Source organism: Schistocerca gregaria, chromosome 1, assembly GCF_023897955.1.
Source record: "Schistocerca gregaria isolate iqSchGreg1 chromosome 1, iqSchGreg1.2, whole genome shotgun sequence".
Lineage (NCBI taxonomy): Eukaryota > Metazoa > Arthropoda > Insecta > Orthoptera > Acrididae > Schistocerca > Schistocerca gregaria.
Genome location: NC_064920.1, coordinates 303507080 through 303529565, shown reverse-complemented (window position 1 = coordinate 303529565; position 22486 = coordinate 303507080). Strand labels below are relative to the sequence as shown.

Sequence of the window (22486 nt, the reverse complement as noted above, 5' to 3'; positions counted from 1 at the left end):
GAATGAAATTCTTGACTTATCACTGAAAGCATGTTTATTACAAACACCAACATACAGCCAGAACAGAACTGAAATACTGGAAGGAGAATGCAGCATTTTATACAAACATGGAATATTCCAGAATATGCAAATGTTACAAATATAAGAAATTATGACATTATTCTAGAAACAACAAATAGTAAATACAATTAATTGGTGGTGACTGGTTTAAGCCAGTGACATGCAACATGCCATTCAGCAATGTTAACTGCTACTTCACAAATTGGGCAAGACAGCTAATGGCAATATTCAATATTGAAGTTATGAAGATTGACATAGTAGGTAGTCAGAACAAGGCTACCATAGCTATTTATCATTGCATTCAATAATAGGGCCAAGGAATTTATTAAGCAAACTCTTTAATGAGTAGATTGCCTTTTGTAGACTTATTATAAAGCATCGTTGTCATCTATTTTCCTCACTGCAAGATTAATGTATTTGTTGAACTTCTAGTTGGTCTAGCTGGATACCTCTAGATATTATATATTTGCGACTGATTCTGGGAATTCATTCGGTATTCCATAATCAAACTGTATTACAGTATATTAGTACCAGTTTTAGGAAGGGAAAATCCCTTTCTTCTGACAAACATGGGCAAGAAAGAGAAGACATTTTGACAAGGATGGAACATGCAGTCAGCTGCAGCATTAAAGTAGGAATTATCTTTGCATTTGCCTAAAGTAGTTTAGAGAAAATACAGAAAACCTAAATCAGCATGGCTGGATGAAGATTGGAGCCTCCAACCTCCCCAAGTGGAAGGCCAGTCTTCCAACATCAATAGTGCCACAGTTGGGTAAGTTTCTCTTTTCTGGAGGTCTGTTTGTATTTCCTCAGTCAGTCCTCTCTAGTTTCTTTGTGTTTTAGAAACCTTTTCAGTTTTTTTACACAGGACTGCACAGCCAGCTCCTTAGACCTGATCCAGAGGTATGAGATGCTACTCAGTATTAACACTTTGGAGCCATTACAGAACTGCTCTCCTTTTGCCCTAAGGGTCTCAGCATTGGTTTGCTGGGTACGAGCTTGGCGACCCCGAGGTTCCTGAGCTGGGGGTTGGTAAGCGCTGCCAGTCCCCTGTCACCGTAAGCTCTGGGCACGCTTCAGCGACCACTGTGCGGCATGGTGGTGGAATGTTGTATGTCTCAGGGTACAGGGATCTTCACTTGACCTCCCGGGCCGCAAGGAGGGGATAAATGTCTATGTATTAAAAAAAAATTAAAAATAAAAAAAAACCTCAATCTCAAGGTGTGCTGTGTGCTGATGGAATGCATGGCTGTGAGGTGAAACAGTCGTTAGCGGGCAATCTCTGGAGAACCTGTTGCACCTCAGTTGTATAAGGCTTATTCAGGCCCATGGGGCTCTGTCTGAGTGGACCCTTATTTCCCTAGCTGCTCGTGGGACCAAGATGGAACACTCAAAATCATCATATTCTTCTTCTCCCAGCAGGGAAGATGTACCGCCTGGCAGTATTCACTCTCATTCATTCAAAAGAATGAGAGAGGCTAGTCCTCCTGATAATAAGAATACTTTGGGCTGCATTAACAGGGCTGATGAGGTCTTGTATAACAATGTTTCTGGTGATAAAGAGGAAGGAGGGGACATCTGAAAAAGTGTCCCCCTTTTATATCCATAAGTGTTTGGAAGGCCTTGCAGGAACATTAAAATCTATAAAATGATTGCGTAATGGCTCATTGTTGGTCAAAACTAACAGGTCAAATCAGGTAGACTATCTTGAGAAATTGCAGAAACTGAGTGACTATGATATCATTGATGAGAAGCACACCTCTCTCAACTCCAGTAAGTGCATTGTCACATGCTGAGATATCATGGACATTGACATAGCAGAACTGAAGCAAGAATGGGCATCCCAGGGAATAGTTGATGTGGAGCAACGAACACAGAGGAATAATGGAGAAACTGAAAAGACTGCCACTTTCATTGTCACATTCAATTCTCCGACACTACCTGAACATCTTATGGTGGGGTTCCTGTGACTTAATGTTCGGCTGTATATTCCAAACCCTATGTGGTGCCATAAATGCCAGCATTTCGATCACACAACCATGTGTTGTGAAGGTGAAGCAATCTGCGGAAACTGCAGAAAAGCCACTCACGATGCTGGGACTGATTGCCTGTCTCCGGCAATCTCCATCAATTGCTTTGGGAACCAACCAGTCCGAAGCCGAGACTGCCCTGTTTTTACTGAAGAATGCAAAATACAGGAGATAAAAGTGACCAAGCGGATCCCCTATGCTGAAGCCAAAAAAGAACATAAGGTGACCAACTGTGTTTGCCACCTCATATTCTTCCTGGGTGCAGAAACCTACTCCCATGGCGGACGCTTCGTCACAGATGATGCCTAGTTTGCCTGTATCCACCACAAGCACCTGTACTTGCACGTTTACATGTCAAGGGAAAAAGAGCAAGGACAAAGCAATCCAGGCAGCTGCAGCAGAGAAGGCCAACAACAGTTCCGTAACGAGCATCCAGAAGATACAAGAAAAGTCAAGTACCTCTCAAAGCCCCCTTTCCCCCTCATAAGCTGTCCCGAGCACCGTCGGATGTCATTCTTTTTTGTCTGGCTGATGAGGAGGTTAGCATGGAGTTAGAAGCCTTGGATCCAGGCATACCCTTCACTCCCCCTCACTCTTCAAGTGCTTCAGCTCCCCTCCCCCCCCCCCCCCCCCCCCAGTGCAAAATAGGGGTAAATTAAAACCAAACTGATGACATGGCTTCCATACTACAGTGGAACATGAATGGGTTCAGGAGTCATGTAGAGGAACTGAAACTCCTAGCACAGGCACGTCCCTTATGCTTTTGTTTACAAGAAACATATTTTAAAGATACAGATGTCCCTGTGCTACAGGGATGTACACTATACTGCAAGGATGACCTGTCGTGGGAAAGGGCCAAGGAAAGTGTCACTGTGTTTGTCACTAATAGGCACCACTCTTCTGTTCTCCCTTTGGCTACTGACCTGCAAGCAGTTGCCGTTCAAATTCATGTGCGTCGAAAGATCACTATTTACTCGCTATATTTACCTCCGCAAAATGCGTTAGATTCAGGCTTACTGCACAACTCCTACGACCATTCCTCCTCCTGGGGGACTTCAATGCCCATCACGTCTTGTGGGGCTTGCCCAATACTTGCCTTCGGGGTCAGGTTTTGGAGGGCCTCATGACGTGTCACGAGCTTTGGATCCTCAACACGGGTACTCGCATACATTTCTCTACTGCTACTAGGTCATTCTCATTTATTGACCTCTTTCTGTTCTCCCACTCTTGCTGACTCTGTTCAGTGGGAGGTCATTGATGACCTTCATTCCAGTGACCACTTCCCAATCCACCTTCACCTGCTAAATGGCTCACCACTTGAAATTCAGCCCCCGAAAAGGATGGTCAGTAGGGCTAACTGGACACGTTTCAGCCGGCTGGCTGTGTTCTAACACTGCTACAGTGTCCAAGGATGGGTGGACCACATCATACAAGAAATCCATTGAGCTGATAACTTCTCCATCCCACAGTCCTCAGCTCATCTTGGGAGGCAACCAGCACCTTGGTGGACACATGAATGCTGTTCCGCGATCCAGGAAAGGCATGTGACTCTTTGACATTTTAAATGCCGACCAATGGCAAACAACCTTAGGGCCTTATGAGTCACGAGGGCCAAGGCTCGATGCGTCATTAGGGAGAGTAAGGAAAGGTCAGGGCATTCATGGATTCTTATCACTTCTTCTATAAAACTAGGGGAAGCCATCTAGAGGATTTCTGGTAAACGCAGCCGTCTACCGATAGCAGTAGTGCTGAAACAGGGGTGGCTCCAAACAACACCCAGACACATTGCTCAGATGGTGGCTGAACATTTTGCACAAACTATAGCCAATGCAAGCCAGGACCTGGCATTTTGTCGCTATCATGTGACTGTAGAGAGGGAAAAGTTGGACTTCAGGTCCAACAATTCTGAGGCCCATAACTCCCCTTTCTCCATGTGGGAGCTCAAATCGGCACTGACAGAGATTTGCGACACTGCACTCGGTCACGACCAAATCCGGTACAGCAAGCTTCGACATTTGCCAGTGACATCAAAGGAAATCCTACTTGAATTTTTTAATCTAATATGGCAGACAGGGAGTGAGGCAATTCTGATCCCTGTCCTCAAACCAGGAAAGGAGTGCTCATGTCCCAGTAGTTATCAGAGAATCCTCTTAACGGGCTGTGTAGGAAAGATTCTGGAGCAAATAGTTAGCTGTCGTCTGGTCTGTTTGTTAGAGACCAGGCAAATCCTTAGCTGCTCTCAGTGTGGATTCTGAAGATTTCGGTCCACTGTCAACAATCCGACCCTCCTAGAGGCGGCTATTCAGCAGGCTTACCTCTGTAAAAATCGCTGTATTGGCATATTCTTCGATATAAGTAAGGCACAAGATACTACTTGGAGACACTATATTCTCACACAACTGCATCAGTGGGGGTTTCGTGGCCACCTCCCTATCTTCATACAGTCTTCTGACTCAGCAGCTTTTTAGAACTCAAGTTGGTGACATGCTGTGTGATTGGTTTGAGCAGGAGAATGGTGTTCCTCAGTGCAGTGTTTTAAGTGTTATCCTCTTTGCCATAGCTATCAACAATATCACATGTACGGTAACGAGTCCTGTACAGTGCTCCTTATTTGTAGATGGTTTTGCTGTTTTCTGCTCCTCCTCCAGTGCTGCAATGGCGAGCCGCCAGTTGTAACTTACAGTGCAGAGGTTAGAGGAGTGGGTTGCAAAGGCAGGTTTTCAGTTGTTTGCAGATAAGTGTGCGTGTTCATTTTAACTGTAGTCATCAACTTTTTAATTTGCCTGCCTTGAATGTGGGGGACACCATCTTACATTTTTAAGACACATTGTGGTTTGTGGGCCTCATTTTTGGCACCCAATTTTCGTGACTACTGCGTCTGCAAGACCTGAAAGCCAGAATCCTGAAGGCTCTGAACATCATCAAGTGCCGTAGCCACAGGTCTTGGGGAGCTGACAGGATGCATCTCCTTCAGTTGTATTGGGCTATTGTGCGTTCGTGGCTGGACTATGGTTGCATGGTGTATGGGTCAGTGAGGCTGTATTACTTGCGTATCCTTGATGCTGTCCTTCATGAAGTGATTCGACTGGCCATAGGTGCTTATCGGACCAGTCCCATACCTAGCATCGGTGCTGAGGAGGGGCGAAACACCACTTACCACCCGGCGCCAGCTCCTCATGGCCAGTCCCATACCTAGCACCTGTACTGAGGTGGGGGGAACTGCCAGCTCCTCATGGTGTGTCAGAGGTGTAATTTCCTTGTAGTTCCAACTTCACCTGCACACCATGGGATCCTCGTGCAGCGTGTGCTTTAGCCACTCGGTGCAGAGACAGTATGACCCCAAATCCAGGGTTTTAACGGCCTGCTGCCCTGGTTACTGGAGAGGCCTAGAGTGATTTTAGGTTATTTGCAGTACAGGAGAGATAGCACTCCTGCTTCCATTTTTAATGTGATATTCTCTGGTATTTTATGTGACTACCACAATAATGCAGCTGTTTATACGGATGGGTCTAAGCAGGGGGACTCTGTTGGTTGCTCTGTCATTTTCCCGGATTGTATCCTCAAGGGTAGACTGCCTCCAGAATTTGCCGTCTTCAATGCAGAAATTTTATGCTATCTTGCGAGTGTTAGATTTCTCATCTGCTGAGATTCTCTGAACGTCTTTTACTCTTTCCAACGTTTGTACCAGCAGATACAGTAACCCAGAATATCCAGGATGACCTCCAACAACCACAAAGACTTAAGAAGAAGGTGTCTTTTTGCTGGATATCTGGGCCCATTGGAACTGCAGGGAATGAAAGAGTGGATCGAGCAACCAAGGAGGCGTGTCTTGATCCTCTGGTAATTTGGTGTGCTATCCCCCCTGCATGCTATCTCCTCACTGTTGATGTACAGAGTCATGTGCTGATGGGAAGACGAGTGGCTGGCAGTGACCGATAACAAGCTCCGTGTCATCAAGCCGACAACTCGGCCGTGGAGTACTTCCTTCCAGCCGCAATGGCAGAACAAGGTCCATCTTACTCATCTTCGCGTAGGCCACAGCCCTATGACATGTGGATTCTTACTCCAGTGAGAGGGCCCTCCAATGTGTGGTGCACCACATTTTATTGGACTGCATTTTATTTGCCAACCAGTGGACTGTGGCAGAGACAGGCTGGACAGTGAAGGGGGAGGCGTGTTTATAGCGATAAGAAGTGCAATAGTAACGAAGGAAATTCACAGAGATCCGAATTGTGAAATGATTTGGGTGAAGGTCGTGGTTAAAGCAGGCTCAGACATGGTAATTGGATGTCTCTATAGGCCCCCGGGCTCAGCAGCTGTTGTGGCTGAGCACCTGAAGAATAATTTGGAAAATATTTTGAGTAGATTTCCCCACCATGTTATAGTTCTGGGTGGAGATTTTAATTTGCCAGATATAGACTGGAAGACTCAAACGTTCATAAAGGGCGGCAGGGAAAAAGAATCCAGTGAAATTTTTTAAAGTGCTTTATCTGAAAACTACCTTGAGCAGTTAAACAGAGAACCGACTCGTGGCGATAACATATTAGTCCTTCTGGTGACAAACAGACCCGAACTATTTGAATCAGTTAATGCAGCGGGCTCAGCAGCTGTTGTGGCTGAGCACCTGAAGAATAATTTGGAAAATATTTCAAGTAGATTTCCCCACCATGTTATAGTTCTGGGTGGAGATTTTAATTTGCCGGATATAGACTGGAAGACTCAAACGTTCATAAAGGGCGGCAGGGAAAAAGAATCCAGTGAAATTTTTTTAAGTGCTTTATCTGAAAACTACCTTGAGCAGTTAAACAGAGAACCGACTCGTGGCGATAACATATTAGTCCTTCTGGTGACAAACAGACCCGAACTATTTGAATCAGTTAAGGCAGAACAGGGAATCAGCAATCATAAAGCGGTTACTGCATCGATGATTTCAGTCGTAAATAGAAATATTAAAAAAGGTAGGAAGATTTTTCTGTTTAGCAAAAGTGACGAAAAGCAGATCTCAGAGTACTTGATGGCTCAACACAAAAGTTTTGTCTCAAGTGCAGATAGTGTTGAGGATCAGTGGACAAAGTTCAAAACCATTGTACAATATGCGTTAGATGAGTATGTGCCAAGCAAGATAACTGCAAGATAACTTTTTTCTTTAGTTTCACCCAGACATGTTTCAGCACATTTTGTGCTATCTTTAGTGGGTATTTTTTTCTATTTTCTAATCTGTAAAATTGTTATTACATATTAAAATTCAGAAAAACTTTTGGTGCATAATATTTACAGTTGTAAATGAATAATTGTTGTAAAATATTATACATCATTTGTTCATAGTTCACAGTTCAGATATTTATTAATGACCTGATGCACTATGTGTTGTTTATAACATTATGTCAATGTTCTATTTATAGCTAATTGGCAAAAAGAGTGGATGTTTGCATTAGTTTACATGCCTTACATGATACCATTGGACATTTATTTTGGTAGCTATTCTGCTACACAATCTACAACTTCTCATCTGCAAAACAGCAAAATGTAATTTTTATTTTTCTGTTTATTATGCATTTGCAAATGAAAATGAATATATATCACGTTTTTCGAGTGTAACTTAGGGTTTTGATATTTTGTGGTGCTTTCTCATATGTTGTTGGTGAAGTGAATAGTCAGATTTCATGACCTGTGTTTGCTTGACACTGCACTTTCTCTGATTTTTCAAAATATAGGCAGAGTTTTTGCCGTCATTACGTGTTGTTGTGGCTGTGTAGTGTTCATTTGTTTCGTAGTGCGTTTGGCTGGGTGATGCGCAAGAGTTTGAAGTGTATTTGGCATCTATGGTGTTTGGTATGTGTGTGTGTGTGTGTGTGTGTGTGTGTGTGTGTGTGTGTGTGTGTGTGTTCTGGGCAGTACTTTCTTTCCTTGGGCTATTGATTTTTGGATGTGATAGTTTTCTTCTGTAGTTGAAGGGCTTATTTCAATAATGGTCCATTTTTGTTCATTTCGAGATACAGAGTCCTGAAGTTAAGTGAGCACTGAAAAATCTGCAGTTGAGATACCAGAAATATTCAAGCATATGGCTTCTTGCCTTTCTTTCTGTATGTTTGGATCATTAATTTCAGAAGCATTATAGGCAGAAAAGTGGAGGGAATGGACTTGTACCACTATTGAAATAAGCCCTTCAGTTAATTTTTGGTATAAGCTGCTACTAGTTTTTAGGATGTGTAAGTCAGTTTCGAAATTTATTGGGTGATTATTGTGTGCTATCAGGTGGTCTGCAAATGTTGAGTGTGAGCTATTGCTCTTCAGTGTCTGAGGTGTTCTGTGTACCTGGTTCTGAAACTCCTGCATGTTTGACCCACATATACAGACTGACAGCACTTGCAAGTAAGTTGGCACATACCAGACTGGCTGTATTTGTCAATGTTGGTGGTATTTCTTTCAAGTCTCTTTTGTATTTTGTTGTTGGTTCTGTATGCTATGTTGAATCCTTGCGTCTTTCGTATATTACCCACCCTGTGTGTGACTTTGTTGGTGTCAGTCATTATGTGTCATTTGTTGCTTACTGTCTACTGATTTGTTGTGTGTGTGTCTGTGTGTGTGTGTGTGTGTGTGTGTGTGTGTGTGTGTGGGTGTGTGGGTGGGTGGGTGGTTCATGGCTATGTGTTGTTTGTTTTTGTATTTTGTGGTTTATTTTGTCTACTCTCTTTGCATCATATCCATTCTCCTGTGCAGTTTGTTTTATTGTGTTCAGTTCATGTGTGTAATTGTGTTTGTTTGTGGGTATTGTGCCCAGTCTGTGTAGTAAATATCTGAAGCTGGCTTCTTTTTGGGTTATGTGGTGATAGGATTGGTTATGAATAATGGTGTTAGTGATTGTGGGTTTTCTGTAGATTGTGAATTCATGTTTGTTGTTTCTTTTGTGTGTGGTGAGATCTAAGAAATTAAGTTTTTCATCTGTTTGTGTTTCAGTGGTGAACTGTATTTGTGGGTGGATGGAGTTTATGTAGTCATGAAGTTCTTTTTTTAATGCGAGATGTGGTTCATCTGTTAAGCAAATTATGACATCTACTTATCTGTACCAATATATTATTTTGTGCTGTTTTGGTATTACTATTTTTTTCAAAGATTTGTTTTTCTATCTGATTGAGTGAACATCAACAAAAGCAAAACAAGGATAATGGAATGTAGTTGAATTAAGTCAGGTGATGCTGAGGGAATTAGATTAGGAAATGACACACTTAAAATAGTAAAGGAGTTTTGCTATTTGGGGAGCAAAATAACTGATGATGGTCGAAGTAGAGAGGATATAAAATGTAGACTGGCAATGGAAAGGAAAGTGTTTCTTAAGAAGAGAAATTTGTTAACACCAAGTATTGATTTAAGTGTCAGGAAGCCATTGCTGAAAGTATTTGTATGGAGGGTAGCCATGTATGGAAGTGAAACGTGGATGATAAATAGCTTAGACAAGGAGAGAATAGAAGCTTTCGAAATGTGGTGCTACAGAAGAATGCTGAAGATTAGATTGGTTGATCACATAACTAATGAGGAAGTATTGAATAGGATTGGGGAGAAGAGAAGTTTGTGGCACAACTTGACCAGAAGAAGGGATCGGTTGGTAGGACATGTTCGGAGGCATCAAGGCATCACCAATTTAGTATTGGAGGGCAGCGTGGAGGGTAAAAATCGTAGAGACCAAGAGATGAATACACTAAGCAGACTCAGAAGGATGTAGGCTGCAGTAGGTACTGGGAGATGAAAAAGCTTACACAGGATAGGGTAGCATGGAGAGCTGCATCAATCCAGTCTCAGGACTGAAGACCACAACAACAACAACAACATCTGATTGAGGAAAATGTCAGCTAGGAGGCCACTGATTGGGGATTCCATTGGTCGTCCATCTTATTGAGAGTAAAATCTGTTGTTGAATATGAAGTAGTTTTGCTCTGTGATGAGCCTGAGCTTATCAAATCAGTTAATGTAGAGGAAGGTGTCAGTGATCAAAAGGCTGTGATAGCAACTATGACAATAGGTTTTTAAAAGGAATGTTAAGAAAGGTAGGAAAATATTTGCTTGACCAGGGTGACAGGATACACATTGCAAAGTATTTGAGTAGTCAGCATCAAATATTCAGTGCTCAGGGTGAAGACATGGAGCACAAATCGAAATCGAAAAAATTCAAAAGCATCATTCATTAAACCGTAGACAAGTAAGGTTCAAACAAGGTCCTAAGGGGTGCAAAGGATCCCCTGTGCATTAATAGCCATGTTAGAAAAATACTACTTAATCAGAGCTTCGCCACAGATTCAGAAGAAGCCAAAATCTAGCAAACAAGCTGAACAAGGTGAAAATGAATGTAAGGAGATACATGAGAGAAGCAGTAGGTGACTTTGAGAGAAAATTTTGTCAACCAATCTGAGGAAAAACCCTAAGAGGCTTTGGTCTTACATAACAGTACTTGGTTAGAAATATATTCATTCACTCATTGATTATACTGGCATCAAAATATAAGATAACAGAGATAAAGCTGAAATACTGAATTTGATCTTTTGAAATTTTTTATTTTTTCAATTTGGGAGATTGTAACATGGTCCCGCCTTTTAGTCATTGTACGGATGCCGAAATGACACATATAACAGAAAACAACTACAGTTGCTTAGTGGTGGAAAGGCATTAGGACCAGATGAAATCCATATGAGTCTACAAGATTATGCGAAAGAACTTGTTCCCTTTCTAGCAGTAGTACGTTGTAGATTATTGGAGCAATGTAAGGCACCTCACGACTGGAAAAAAGTGCAGGTAATTCCCATTTTTAAGAAGGGTTGTTAGACACATACACATAATTATAGGCCTGTATCATTGACATAAATCTGTTGCAGAATTATGAAACTTGTTTTATGCTCAATCATTACAATATTCTAAATCTATACTCCGCAAGACACCTGACAGTGTGTGGCGGAGGGTACTTTGAGTACCTCTATCGGGTCTCCCTTCTATTCCAGACTCTTATTGTTCATGGAAAGAAAGATTGTCGGTATGCCTCTGTGTGGGCTCTAATCTCTCTGATTTTATCCTCATGACCTCTTCACGAGGTATACGTAGGAGGGAGCAATATACTGCTTGACTCCTCTGTGAAGGTACGATCTTTAAACTTCAACAAAAGCCTGTACCAAGCTACTGAGCGTCTCTCCTGCAAAGTCTCCCACTGGAGTTTATCTATCATCTCCGTAATGCTTTCGCGATTACTAAATGATCCTGTAACGAAGCACGCTGCTCTCAATTGGATCTTCTCTATCTCTTGTATCAGCCCCATCTGGTAAGGATCCCACACTGGGGAGCAAATATTCAAGCAGTGGGTGAACAAGTGTACTGTATCCTACTTCCTTCGTTTTCAGACTGCATTTCCTTAGGGTTCTTCCAATGAATCTCAGTCTGGTATCCGCTTTACCGACAATCAACTTTATACGATCATTCCATTTTAAATCACTTCTAATGCCTACTCCCAGATAATTTATGGACTTAACTGCTTCCAGTTGCTGACCTGCTATATTGTAGCTAAATGAAAAAGGATCTTTCTTTCTATGTATTCGCAGCACATTACACTTATCTGCATTGAGATTCAATTGCCATTCCCTGCACCATGCGTCAATTTGTTGCAGATCCTCCTGCATTTCAGTACAATTTTCCATTCTTACAACCTCTCGATTTACCACAGCATCATCCGCAAAAAGGCTCAGTGAACTTCCGATGTCATCCACAAGGTCATTTATGTATATTGTGAATAGCAACGGTCCTACGACACTCCCCTGTGGCACACCTGAAATCACTCTTACTTCGGAAGACTGCTCTCCATTGAAAATGACGTGCTGCATTCTTTCACCTAGGAACTCTTCAATCCAATCATACAATTGGTCTGATAGTCCATATGCTCTTACTTTGTTCATTAAACGACTGGTGGGAACTTTATCGAATGCCTTGCGGAAGTCAAGAAACACGGCATCTACCTGGGAAGTCGTGTTTATGGCCCTCTGTGTCTCATGGACGAATAACATGAGCTGGGTTTCACACAATCGTCTTTTTCGAAACCCATGCTGATTCCTACAGAGTAGATTTCTAGTCTTCAGAAAAGTCATTATACTTGAACGTAATACGTGTTCCAAAATTCTACAATTGATCGACGTTAGAGATATAGGTCTATAGTTGTGCACATCTGTTCAACGTCCCTTCTTGAAAACGGGAATGACCTGTGCCCTTTTCGAATCCTTTGGAACGCTACGCTCTTCTAGAGACCTACGGTACACTGCTGCAAGAAGGGGGGGCGAGTTCCTTCGCATACTCTGTGTAAAATCGAACTGGTATCCCATCAGGTCCAGCAGCCTTTCCTCTTTTGAGCAATTTTAATTGTTTCTCTATTCCTCTGTTGTCTATTGGAGAATGAAAATCTCTTGTATAAAAATGAACAATGATTTAACAAACAGAGCTGTAATGAAACTTAGCTTACTCTGTTCTTCCAGGAGATCCATAGAGCTGCAGACAAGAGCACTCAAGTTGGTGCCATTGTCCTTGACTTCAGGAAGACAGCTGACACCTTCACACGGTACCTTTTAGTGAAAAAGATACAAGATTACCGAGTATTGAACCAGATTTGTGACTTGACTCATGACCTCCTAGCTGACATAATAGAAAGTAGCAAAGCCAGAACAGAGTATCAATTTGTGGAATGACCTGCAGATGGTTGATAAATGGTGCAGGCTCTGGCAGTGGATACTGAATGTAAAGCAATGTAACATACTGTATATATATAAGAAAAGGAATCCACTTCTGTACAACTACACTATTGATGTCAAATTGCTGGAAACAGTATCCATCGTAAACTATCCAAAGCAACTTGAAGCGGAATGACCACAAAAAAACAAATAATGGGAAAAGCAGATGCCAGACAGATTCTTGAGGGAATGTAACTCATCCATGAAATAAGTTTCTCACAAGACACTTGTTCTACTGATTCTTGAATATTGTTCATAAATCTGGGATCCTTATCAGTTCAGACTGATAGGGGAGGGGGGGGGGGGGGGAGAGAGAGAGAGAGAGAGAGAGAGAGAGAGAGAGAGAGATCCAACGAAGAGCAGCGCATTTCAGCACGGGATAATATAGTCAGTGCAAGGATGTTACAGAGATGCTCAACAAGCACCAGTGGCAGGTGTTACAAGAGAGGCATTGTGCATCATGAAGAGGTTTACTAACAAAATTTCAAGAGAGCACATTCTGGGAAGGGTGGGACAATATGTTACTTCCTCTCACATACATCTCATGAAACGATCATGACAAGAAATGGGAGTTGATATGGAGGCTTAGCGACAGTCATTCTTCCCACGCACCATTTGCAAGTGGAAAGGGGATCAGTTGGTGATACCAGAAGTACCCTCTGCCACACACCATTAGATGACTTGCGGAGTATAATGTAGATGTAAAACAGTGCTACCACACTTGGGTTATCTCCAGTGTACAATAATTTTTAATAAGTTATTTAATGATGTAAAGGGCTAGTGTTAAATAAGATGTTGGACCCAGGAAGAGAATAAGGCATTAATATTATACAGTGCATAACTTTAGGAGTAATGTTTCCCAAAAAACTGAGTCTGTGTTAGCTAAGTAATCCCTCACTGTGTAGTATGTATTGCTTAACAGGTCTTTTAACTGCCTGTTTAAGAAAATTTGTTTTGTGCCACTATGGTCTTTTATTGAAGTATCTATGAGTGAATGTAGTGTGGGCTGTGCGAACTGCTTTGGTGACAAGAAATTGTGGATTATATTTCTTTTATAACAATTTTCTCATATTTTATTTTTACCGTGATTACCTGGGGTCAGCCTTAACAAATAGTGTTTGTCACATGTGTTGTGCAACACCCAGGGTCAACAAAAATGTTGATTTGCTTCCCATAAAGTTATATAAGCTCATTCGATTCAGTGCTCCCAAATTAAAGTAGTGTGACTAACAATTTGACAATACATATTAACATGGACAGCCAAACATGAAGAATAACCAGCACCCCAGCAGGGACCAAGTCTAACAAGGAAGTCACAGGAAATGAATGTTACCTGATCATCTGGGGTTTATTGTTGTTACTTATTGCATTTATCTAATTGAGAAAAAGCCCCTTAACTACAGTACTGATACATTCCTGTCCAAGGTAATTTTCAAAAAGTATTCAGAGAATGGTCTGGTGCCTATGCCCTAATGCTCCATTATGTATGCTGGCCCGTATTGTATTGTCTGCTACCACTATGTAGCAGTGTTATTCAGTTTCTGATGGAGTACTGGCTATTCTCCGTGTTTTGCTTTCCTTGTTGATACGTTGATGAAATCAAATATCATGCTGGACTAATATGGGACCATGTATATTTTTTGCACATGCAGATGGTGAGGTGCGGTGGGAGGAGGGGGGGGGGGGGGGCGGCAACAGCATTTCCTTTGTCAAATAACAGGTATCTGTTGTTAGCCCCCTTGATGTGTGTGTGTAGGGTAAATAACATGGACAATGGACTCACGTCCAGAAATATTGTTACATATTTTCAGAGGCCATGGAACATATGCAGAAGATGACAATCTTAAGGCATCTGTTGCTGGTGTTGAGGAACGCATAATTAAGCTTGTGAGTGTAAGACCACTTAAGAGCCGCTACGTTGGTGAAATAGGTGACGTGGTCGTTGGAAGAATAACTGAGGTTCAACAGAAGAGATGGAAGGTTGATACTAATGCGAGACTTGATTCTATATTACTGCTCTCTTCCGTGAATCTGCCTGGCGGTGAACTCGTAAGTCAGTAATCTTAATTCTTAGTGTAGAAACTGCTGACTTTAAATTTACATGTTTCACTGTAGTACCACAAAAATATTTCATGTTTCATTCTAGAGGAGACGTTCAGCTGAAGATGAACAGAAAATGAGGAAATACTTACAGGAAGGTGATCTTATAAGTGCAGAAGTATTGCAAGTGTATTCAGATGGATCACTATCTTTGTACACAAGAAGTCTTAAGTATGGAAAGGTGAGGCCACATATGTCAGCATACTAAATCAGTTCCACCAAGTTGTTAAGTGTTTTATGTCCTTAAGGGCATATCAGGAAGTGGTTGAGAAATCTGCATCTTGTGCATTCTAACATAATCTCCACATAGTGAACAGAGCTTTAAAATTGAATTGTAAATCACTCTCTCTCTCTCTCTCTCTCTCTCTCTCTCTCTCTCTCACACACACACACACACACACACACACACACAGAGCCTTCATTAACACACGTTCAAAGTGTGAGTATGCAATGAATATTTCAGAATTCTACCATCCATTCACGTGGCTGGATTTCTCAAATGTCTTCCACTGCAATATGTACCTGTTGATCTGTTTTATCCCTGTCTCTCTTAATAATTGCCAACATCCGTCTCTCTGTTTCTCACTGACTCCGTTTCTGAATGGGTTCATTTAGTAAGCCAGTCAGTCAGGCCATAGCCCTTGGCTGATATAAAATCTACAGAATGGCAAGTTAAATGTTTATCTTTTTCTGTGTTTTCCTCATAGTATATTTATTAAATTTCATATGTGTTTTTCTGTTTAAGAGGTTCAGTGTTGCTTTTTTGTAAGGGTGAATTCATTCAGTCTGTAGCGCAATAGTTGCCCACTGAACAGGCAGCTGCATCGCTCATTAATGCATCAGTGTTCATTGGTGACACATCAGGAAGGTAGCAAGTTGCATATCTACGATTCTGTCTGCTTTTATAGTTTACTTCTTCAGTTTGTCTTGCTAGGATGGTTAGGATGTGTGTATGTTGTATGCGGGATCAGGAGGAGCTCGTCACAGTTCGTGTACAGCTGAATGCACTTTTGGCTATACAGTCAATCACCTTCAAGCTGCTGCCTCAGGGTGTTATGGGGGAAGATATTCTGGCATGTCACATGGGACAACTCGGGTATTGTTTCTTTTGCTCATGGGCTCTGCTGGCGAGACACCTCCTAGTGTATCAGATGCAGTGGGTCCTCTCTCACAGCAGAGTGAGTGGCAGACGCTAACACTTATCAGTCGCTTGAAGTGGAGGGCCACTGTGTAGGCTGGCCATCTGGCCTCACTCATTCACCCTGAGAGTGGGCAGGTGGCTGCTCCTTCAGCATGGTTTGAGCAGGCACAGAGGAGCGGTGGGTTGGGGGGGGGATTTACTAGTTACAAGAGCTCCAACATTAGGCACATTATGGAGCCTCTTAGGCAGATAATGTTCTGAGCTGCAAAGAAAGCCAATGTGCACTTGGTATGTTAATCGAGGGACCTCATCCGAGATGTGTAGGCAGCCTTGCGTGTGGCTATCGAGCGTATCGAGGGTGCAGTTATCTACAAGTTGTGGTTTGTGTCAGCACCGACAATGCCCAGGATTCTGAGGCCATCCTCAGTTCACATAGGTGGCTGGTGGAAGTGGTGAAGACCGTACATGGGGTAAAGCAGAGCTCACAATTTGTAGCATTGTTCCATGAGTTGATTGTGGTCCTTTGCTTTGGAGCCGAGAGGAGGGTCTCAACCAAATGCTTTGTCAATGGTCTTGGCTGCAGATTTCTATATGTGCGTTATCATAATGGGATTTTTAGGTCTTCCCTTGATAAGTCAGGGGTGCACAAAGGAAGCAGCTACTTGGATAGCAGAGTACTTCTGGAGTGCGCATGAGGGTTTTCTAGGCTAGATGGTAGTTTGAGGTGCTCTGATGAACAGTTGCCAATCGATATGCATCAAGGGAAGTCTGATGCCTGACAGAGTACAGACACTTCGACTGGCAAAATTTTATCAGTAAACTGTTGAAGTATTCATAATGAACTTCCCGAATTTACTGAGTCTAGAAAAGTTCTCATGCTCAAATTATTCTTGGGACTGAGAGCTTGTTTCAATGTGAAGCGGAAAGCTCTGAGGTATTTAGCAAGCCATGTAACATATTAGAGGCGATAGGAAGGAGTGTGTTCATTGCAGTTGACAAAAATACTACCTTTATTTGAAGTTGAAGTTGAGTGTGACAGTGAAGTTATCTGGTTGCTTGTAACAGGTGTAGATGAAGCCAGGTTGATTGTTGGGTATTTCTACCAGCCACTCAACTTTGCTGTGACAGTTCTTGACTCATTCAAAGAAAGTCTACAGTCAATAGTGCGGAATCTCTCAGATCGTGCAATACTAGTCGAAGGCAACTTTTAACATACTAAGTACAGAGTGGGACGTCTATGGATTCACTGCAGGGAGTACAGTCAGACAGCCATGCAAGATACGTATGATAATGTTCTCTGAAAACTGTGTAAGTCGGCAGCCCCCAAGCAATGGAAATATCTTAAATCTTGTAGCTCCACGTAGGCCGGACCTTACCGACAATGTCAGTATAGAAATGGGGATTAATGAGCATGATGTCATTATAGTGACTATGGCTACGAAAGTTAATGAATATGTCAAGAAGATTGGGAGAGTGTTTCTGCTAGACAGATCACACAAGCGGTTGTTGACATCTCACTTAGGCTGTGAATTGACGCCGCTTAGTTCCAAGATGGTCATAGAGGAATTATGGGCAATCGGCTAAGTCTAAGCAGATTGTAATCATGGTCTGGAGAGTTATGTGCGTAGTAAGTGGATCAAGGATGGGAAATACCCACCATGGTTTAATAACAAAATTTGGAAGATGCTGAGGAAGCAGAGCCTGTTGCACTCTCGGTTCAAAAGGGAATGCACAAATGATGAGAAGCAAAGATTAGTAGGGGTTCATGCGTCTGTGATAAGATAAGACCTGTGCGTGAAGCAAAAGATCTGACAGAGAAACCAAGAAAATTCAAGTCCTATGTTAAATTAATCAACAGATCTATGGCTTCCATTCTGTCCTTTGTTGACAAGACTGCTGTGGCAGTTGAAGATAGCAAAACAAAAAATGAAGTTTTAAATTTCATGTTCAAGAAATTGTTCAAATAGGAGAACTGTACAAACGTACCATCATTTGACTATTGGATAGACTCCTGTATGAACACATGGTAACAGGCATCCCTTGCTTAGAGAAACACCTGAAAGAACTGAAAACAAATAAATCACCAAGTCTGGATGGAATCCTAATTCGATTTTACAAGGAATTCAGCGAGTTTCTTCTCCTGTCTACAGTCAGATTATTAGGCATGAAATTGCAATATATTGAGAGTAGAGGAATAAATTTTTATGTTAGAGTAAGAGTTCTTTTTATTATCTTTGTATTTGAGAGACCTGATAGCTTGCCGCAGAGAGGAGGAAAGGGGGGGGGGGGGGGGGAAGCCAGTACTCCCTGTCCTCAGGTTCCTGTACACCAAGGGCGAGGATGGGAAGTAAGGTAAGTCGTGGCATGGCAGTGCTGAGCCTCTTCACCTGGAGTGGAGTGGGAGTATTGCAGAATCAGTGCCTGGAGGGAGGAGTTCTTTTTGAGGTGGTTACCAGTCATCAGTGGACACAGACTGTAGTTTTTAACACATGGAAGTTATGGAATGAAGTAGGAGGCTGGTGGATGTGTTTCTCAGGGTTTGATGGGGAGCCAAGAGCAAAGGGTGCTTGGGGTAGTTTCTGAGCAATGTGAAAAGTTTCCAAAATTGTATGAAAAAATGTGGGCACAGTTGCAGCAAATAGTGAATTATGTGCCTTGTTCACTAAGTTGGTGGAAGAGGGGATGGACAGGTAATTGTGGGGAGGCATATGGAAGTTTGTAAAAATGAGGATAGAAATGTGGTGATGGAGGAGGAACCTCACAATTATAAGAGGGAGTCTCTTACAGTGTTGCAGCCAGGAGAGAAGAGGAATTTGTGGCACAACTTGGCTAGAAGGAGGGATTGGTTAGACACGTCCTGTGGCATCAAGGGAATCACTAATTTAGTGATGGAGGGAAGCACGGAGGGTAAAAATCGTAGAGGGAGACCAAGGGGTGAATACACTAAGCAGATTCAGAAGGATGTAGGTTGCAATAATTACTTGGAGCTGAAGAAGCTTGCATAGGATAGAGTAGCAAGGAGAGCTGCATCAAACAAGTCTCTGGACTGAAGACCACAACAACAGTAACTTGGTAGTGGTAGTGAGGTGCTACGAGCTCAGAAGGCTGATGGAAGCAAGGTAGATGGAGGTAAGAGGTTAAGGGAAGTAGCCAGTTGAAAGTGACACTGCCACATTTTGCTGGCCTGACGAACCAGGAAATGATTCTAACCTTCATGAACAATACATTGAAACCTAGCCTGGTCCATTCCCAGAACCAGTTTACAGCTGTGCAAGAAGGGCAGATTTCAGCAGAGCAGTTGAGCATGCGTGTTAAGCAATTTAAGGATGGGCAACAACGAGTCACCAAGACCTGGATCATCATAATACCTAGTGCTGCAGTGGCTCTAACTCTGCTGTGCATGGTCTTCATCTATCTGATGTGGGGACCCACACATCAATCTGAACCACTGATAGTATAGATTCTGGTAATCTAGTTCACTAGAGTGTGAACTTTAATGAATGTGGAGTATTATAGTATAAATGTTGTTGAGAAATATATTTCCTGTAGTTTAAGAGGATATAAGGCCATGGAACGAGCCATGAAAGCTTGCAAAGAGAGTTGCCATGGGCACGTGACTGGCAGGATGTAGAAGTTTCAAGGTACAATGTGATGTGTGTTCCAAAGGAGCTATTGGTCTGTTAAGTGGTGAAGTCAGCAGCTTAGTGACATAAGAGGAAAGCTAGCAAGTAAAGTTTGTAAGTTAAATGCAGTCTCCGAACTTTGGAGGTTCAGCTGCTGGATACTCTTATAAAGCAAACATTTGTTGTACGTGTGGTACGTTATTTTAGACCAACCTTAAGAGAGACCCATGGGACCAGGTATTTCTGTGGAGGGCTTTGTTACTTGTGAATAGCATCTACACCACCAGTTAATTTTTACTTGAATATTTCTTCTTCTTTCCAAGCTCTTCCAGAAAATCGCCATTTTATGCTGTGTATTGCACAAAACATCTTTCTGCCTTGGGAAACAAATCTTCTGTTTTATGAAAGGATGTTGTTTTTGTATTGTTGTCTGTATTTTTTGACTGATCTAGTAGATCATCATTTGTCAGATGACTGATGTGTCATTCTTTTCTGATGTGGATTACTGTTGTTATGCTGACTTTTGTATGTATTCCAGACCTTTGTTTAGGATTCTCGATACTACATAACAGTTCTTTGTATTGAGACTGTAAAAAGATTTAAAACACAGTAGAAAATGACTGACAAACTCTTATGTGCTAACACTCTCTCTACATTAATCCGGATTTTTGGTTCTATCAGACAGCACCCTCCCCCTTTTCTTTTTATTGTTTTTTAAATTAGTACAATAACTGAAAAGTATTTGATACTCTGGACATAATAGTAGCAACAATCTGTGACATAAATCATAAAATTTAAATTCAACTGTCTGCCATGCACAGATTCTGGCAAGCTGTCGGTTAAGAAGTTGACATTGAGCTGTACATTATTGTATTGCCACGATTTGTTGTAAGTGTAAAGTGACATCAAAGACAAAGAGAATTGTTGTGTCCATGGTTAGATTGCACTGCATAAAGGAGATTTGTTTAAAAGCACTGCTGGTGAATCTGAAGGCGAAGCGTTTGCAAAGATTGCAAGATGCTCAGACATGGCTGTAAATGATTGGCTGTGAAGTGACAATGACACTGACTACTATATGATTTGAGGTGACAAAATTATTGTCATTTCTTTTTCTGCAGACAACAAGATACTAGTAACGAATTAGCTGATGAAATTGGTAATCAGTTTAAAGAAATTATGACACTTACTGAGGCCACAATTCATCGGGACAAAATAATGGTTTATTTGCAACCTCAGTGTGGAACAACTTTGGCCAAATTATTCCCAAGGAAACGCCTGCATGATCATGCAGAACATAAATGATATAAGCATCTCAGTGCAAAAGGAATATTCTCAATATTTCAGTGTGTAAAACTTACTGTGTTTCAACATCTGATCATCATTTACGTGAAAATGATAGATGGTGACGATAGTCAACCCCAGGAGTGAAGGGGTGGCCAGGATGGCAGGTGGTGGATGGTTGAGGTGGAGCAGCAGTCCAGTGAATTCCAACAAATATATGGGTGTTGTACGCAATATTCTACCTTCTACTTGTACATTAGTTTGTGTCTGTAACATAGTGACCACATTTCCTCTCCATAGAAAGAGGCTCAGTTAGCTTGGGGGGGGGGGGGGCAGATGCCAGATAACATCTGACCACCTAGTTGCAATATACACCCAGCTTTCTGACACCTGTGCTCGATGTGTGGCGCGTGTCCATGTTGCGTGAGTCACATAACAAACAATGATGTCAGTGGAACATGAAGATGGTCACCAGTCTTGCTGCAGTAGCCAGTTCTGTGGTAGATTTAGTGTTGGAAGCTTATACTGCATTGCAGACTATATAACTTGTGAGTGTTACTAACAGCTCCATGTGGTCTGCTTGTCCTGGTACAACTGCTTGGCAGCAAATGCACTGCTACAAAAATAACAGCTATTTATACTAGATAGGAGCATATGTTATGCTAAAGTACCACTTCTAGTCATGTTGATGGCAAAACCACTGAAACTTGCTGGTGGAGAAATCCTTTGCCTGTGCTGTGCATTACCACTGCACTGGCAGATTTTACCAAGTGAACCTGGCTCATCTTGTATAATAATTTACAATGGATTTCATTAGAAAATAAATGGAACATATGCCCTACAATGGCTTTGTTAAAGTACTATCTTCAAAATCGGTTGTGTGCAAGACTGTTGTGTGTGAGTACCAAATATTATTCTAATTGCAAGCTTTTATGCAATGAAAATTGTCTTTCCTAAAGATTAATGATGCAGGATCAAATTGAAAGGGTGCTATTGAATGAAAATAAGAAAATTACGTTAGTTAACAGTTCTATTAATCTCCAAGACTTGCAGTAGTAATATGAAATGCAAAAGTGACTGAGCTTGGTTGTTTATGAAGCTCTACCACATTAACTCTTTACCATATTTTAAAGTTTGTAATTGATGCTATAATTATTGAGTAGGTAAAAGAAATGCAGTAAATGATGAACTCATCTCTATGGAGACATTAAATACTGGAGGAAAAATTAGGTAAAAAAAAAAAAAAAAACTTGTCTGGTAGAATTTTGGGTAACACATGAGATATTGAATTTATTTGATGAAAGATGAAATAAATTAAACAGGGGAAATTGGATACAGACATCTAAAAACTGAAACTGACAGACACAGCAAAATTGCCAGAGGAGGAATCCAAAGCTGTAGAAGCATGCATGACTGTGAGAAAGATCACTACCACTATAGATAAATTGAAGAAAACTTTGGGGTATAAAGAATGAGCTTAAAGGACATAAAGAGCTCAGA

General features: G+C 41.7%; 1 protein-coding gene across 3 annotated transcripts in view; it reads left to right on the top strand.

Annotated features, from left to right (window-relative positions):
- The window catches only part of LOC126342462 (exosome complex component RRP4), a 95066-nt gene that overhangs the window by 18251 nt on the left and 54329 nt on the right, over positions 1-22486 (top strand). Inside the window, exons 1-4 of one of the 3 annotated variants that reach the window (XM_050001858.1) lie at positions 5960-7281; positions 7493-7616; positions 14653-14890; positions 14988-15122. In XM_050001858.1, the coding sequence (XP_049857815.1) occupies positions 7513-7616; positions 14653-14890; positions 14988-15122 (477 nt within the window). In that variant the 5' untranslated portion in view covers positions 5960-7281; positions 7493-7512. Of the gene's footprint in view, positions 1-5959; positions 7282-7492; positions 7617-14652; positions 14891-14987; positions 15123-22486 lie in introns of those variants that run through there. The other 2 variants (XM_050001857.1, XM_050001859.1) reach the window with 2 other exon arrangements.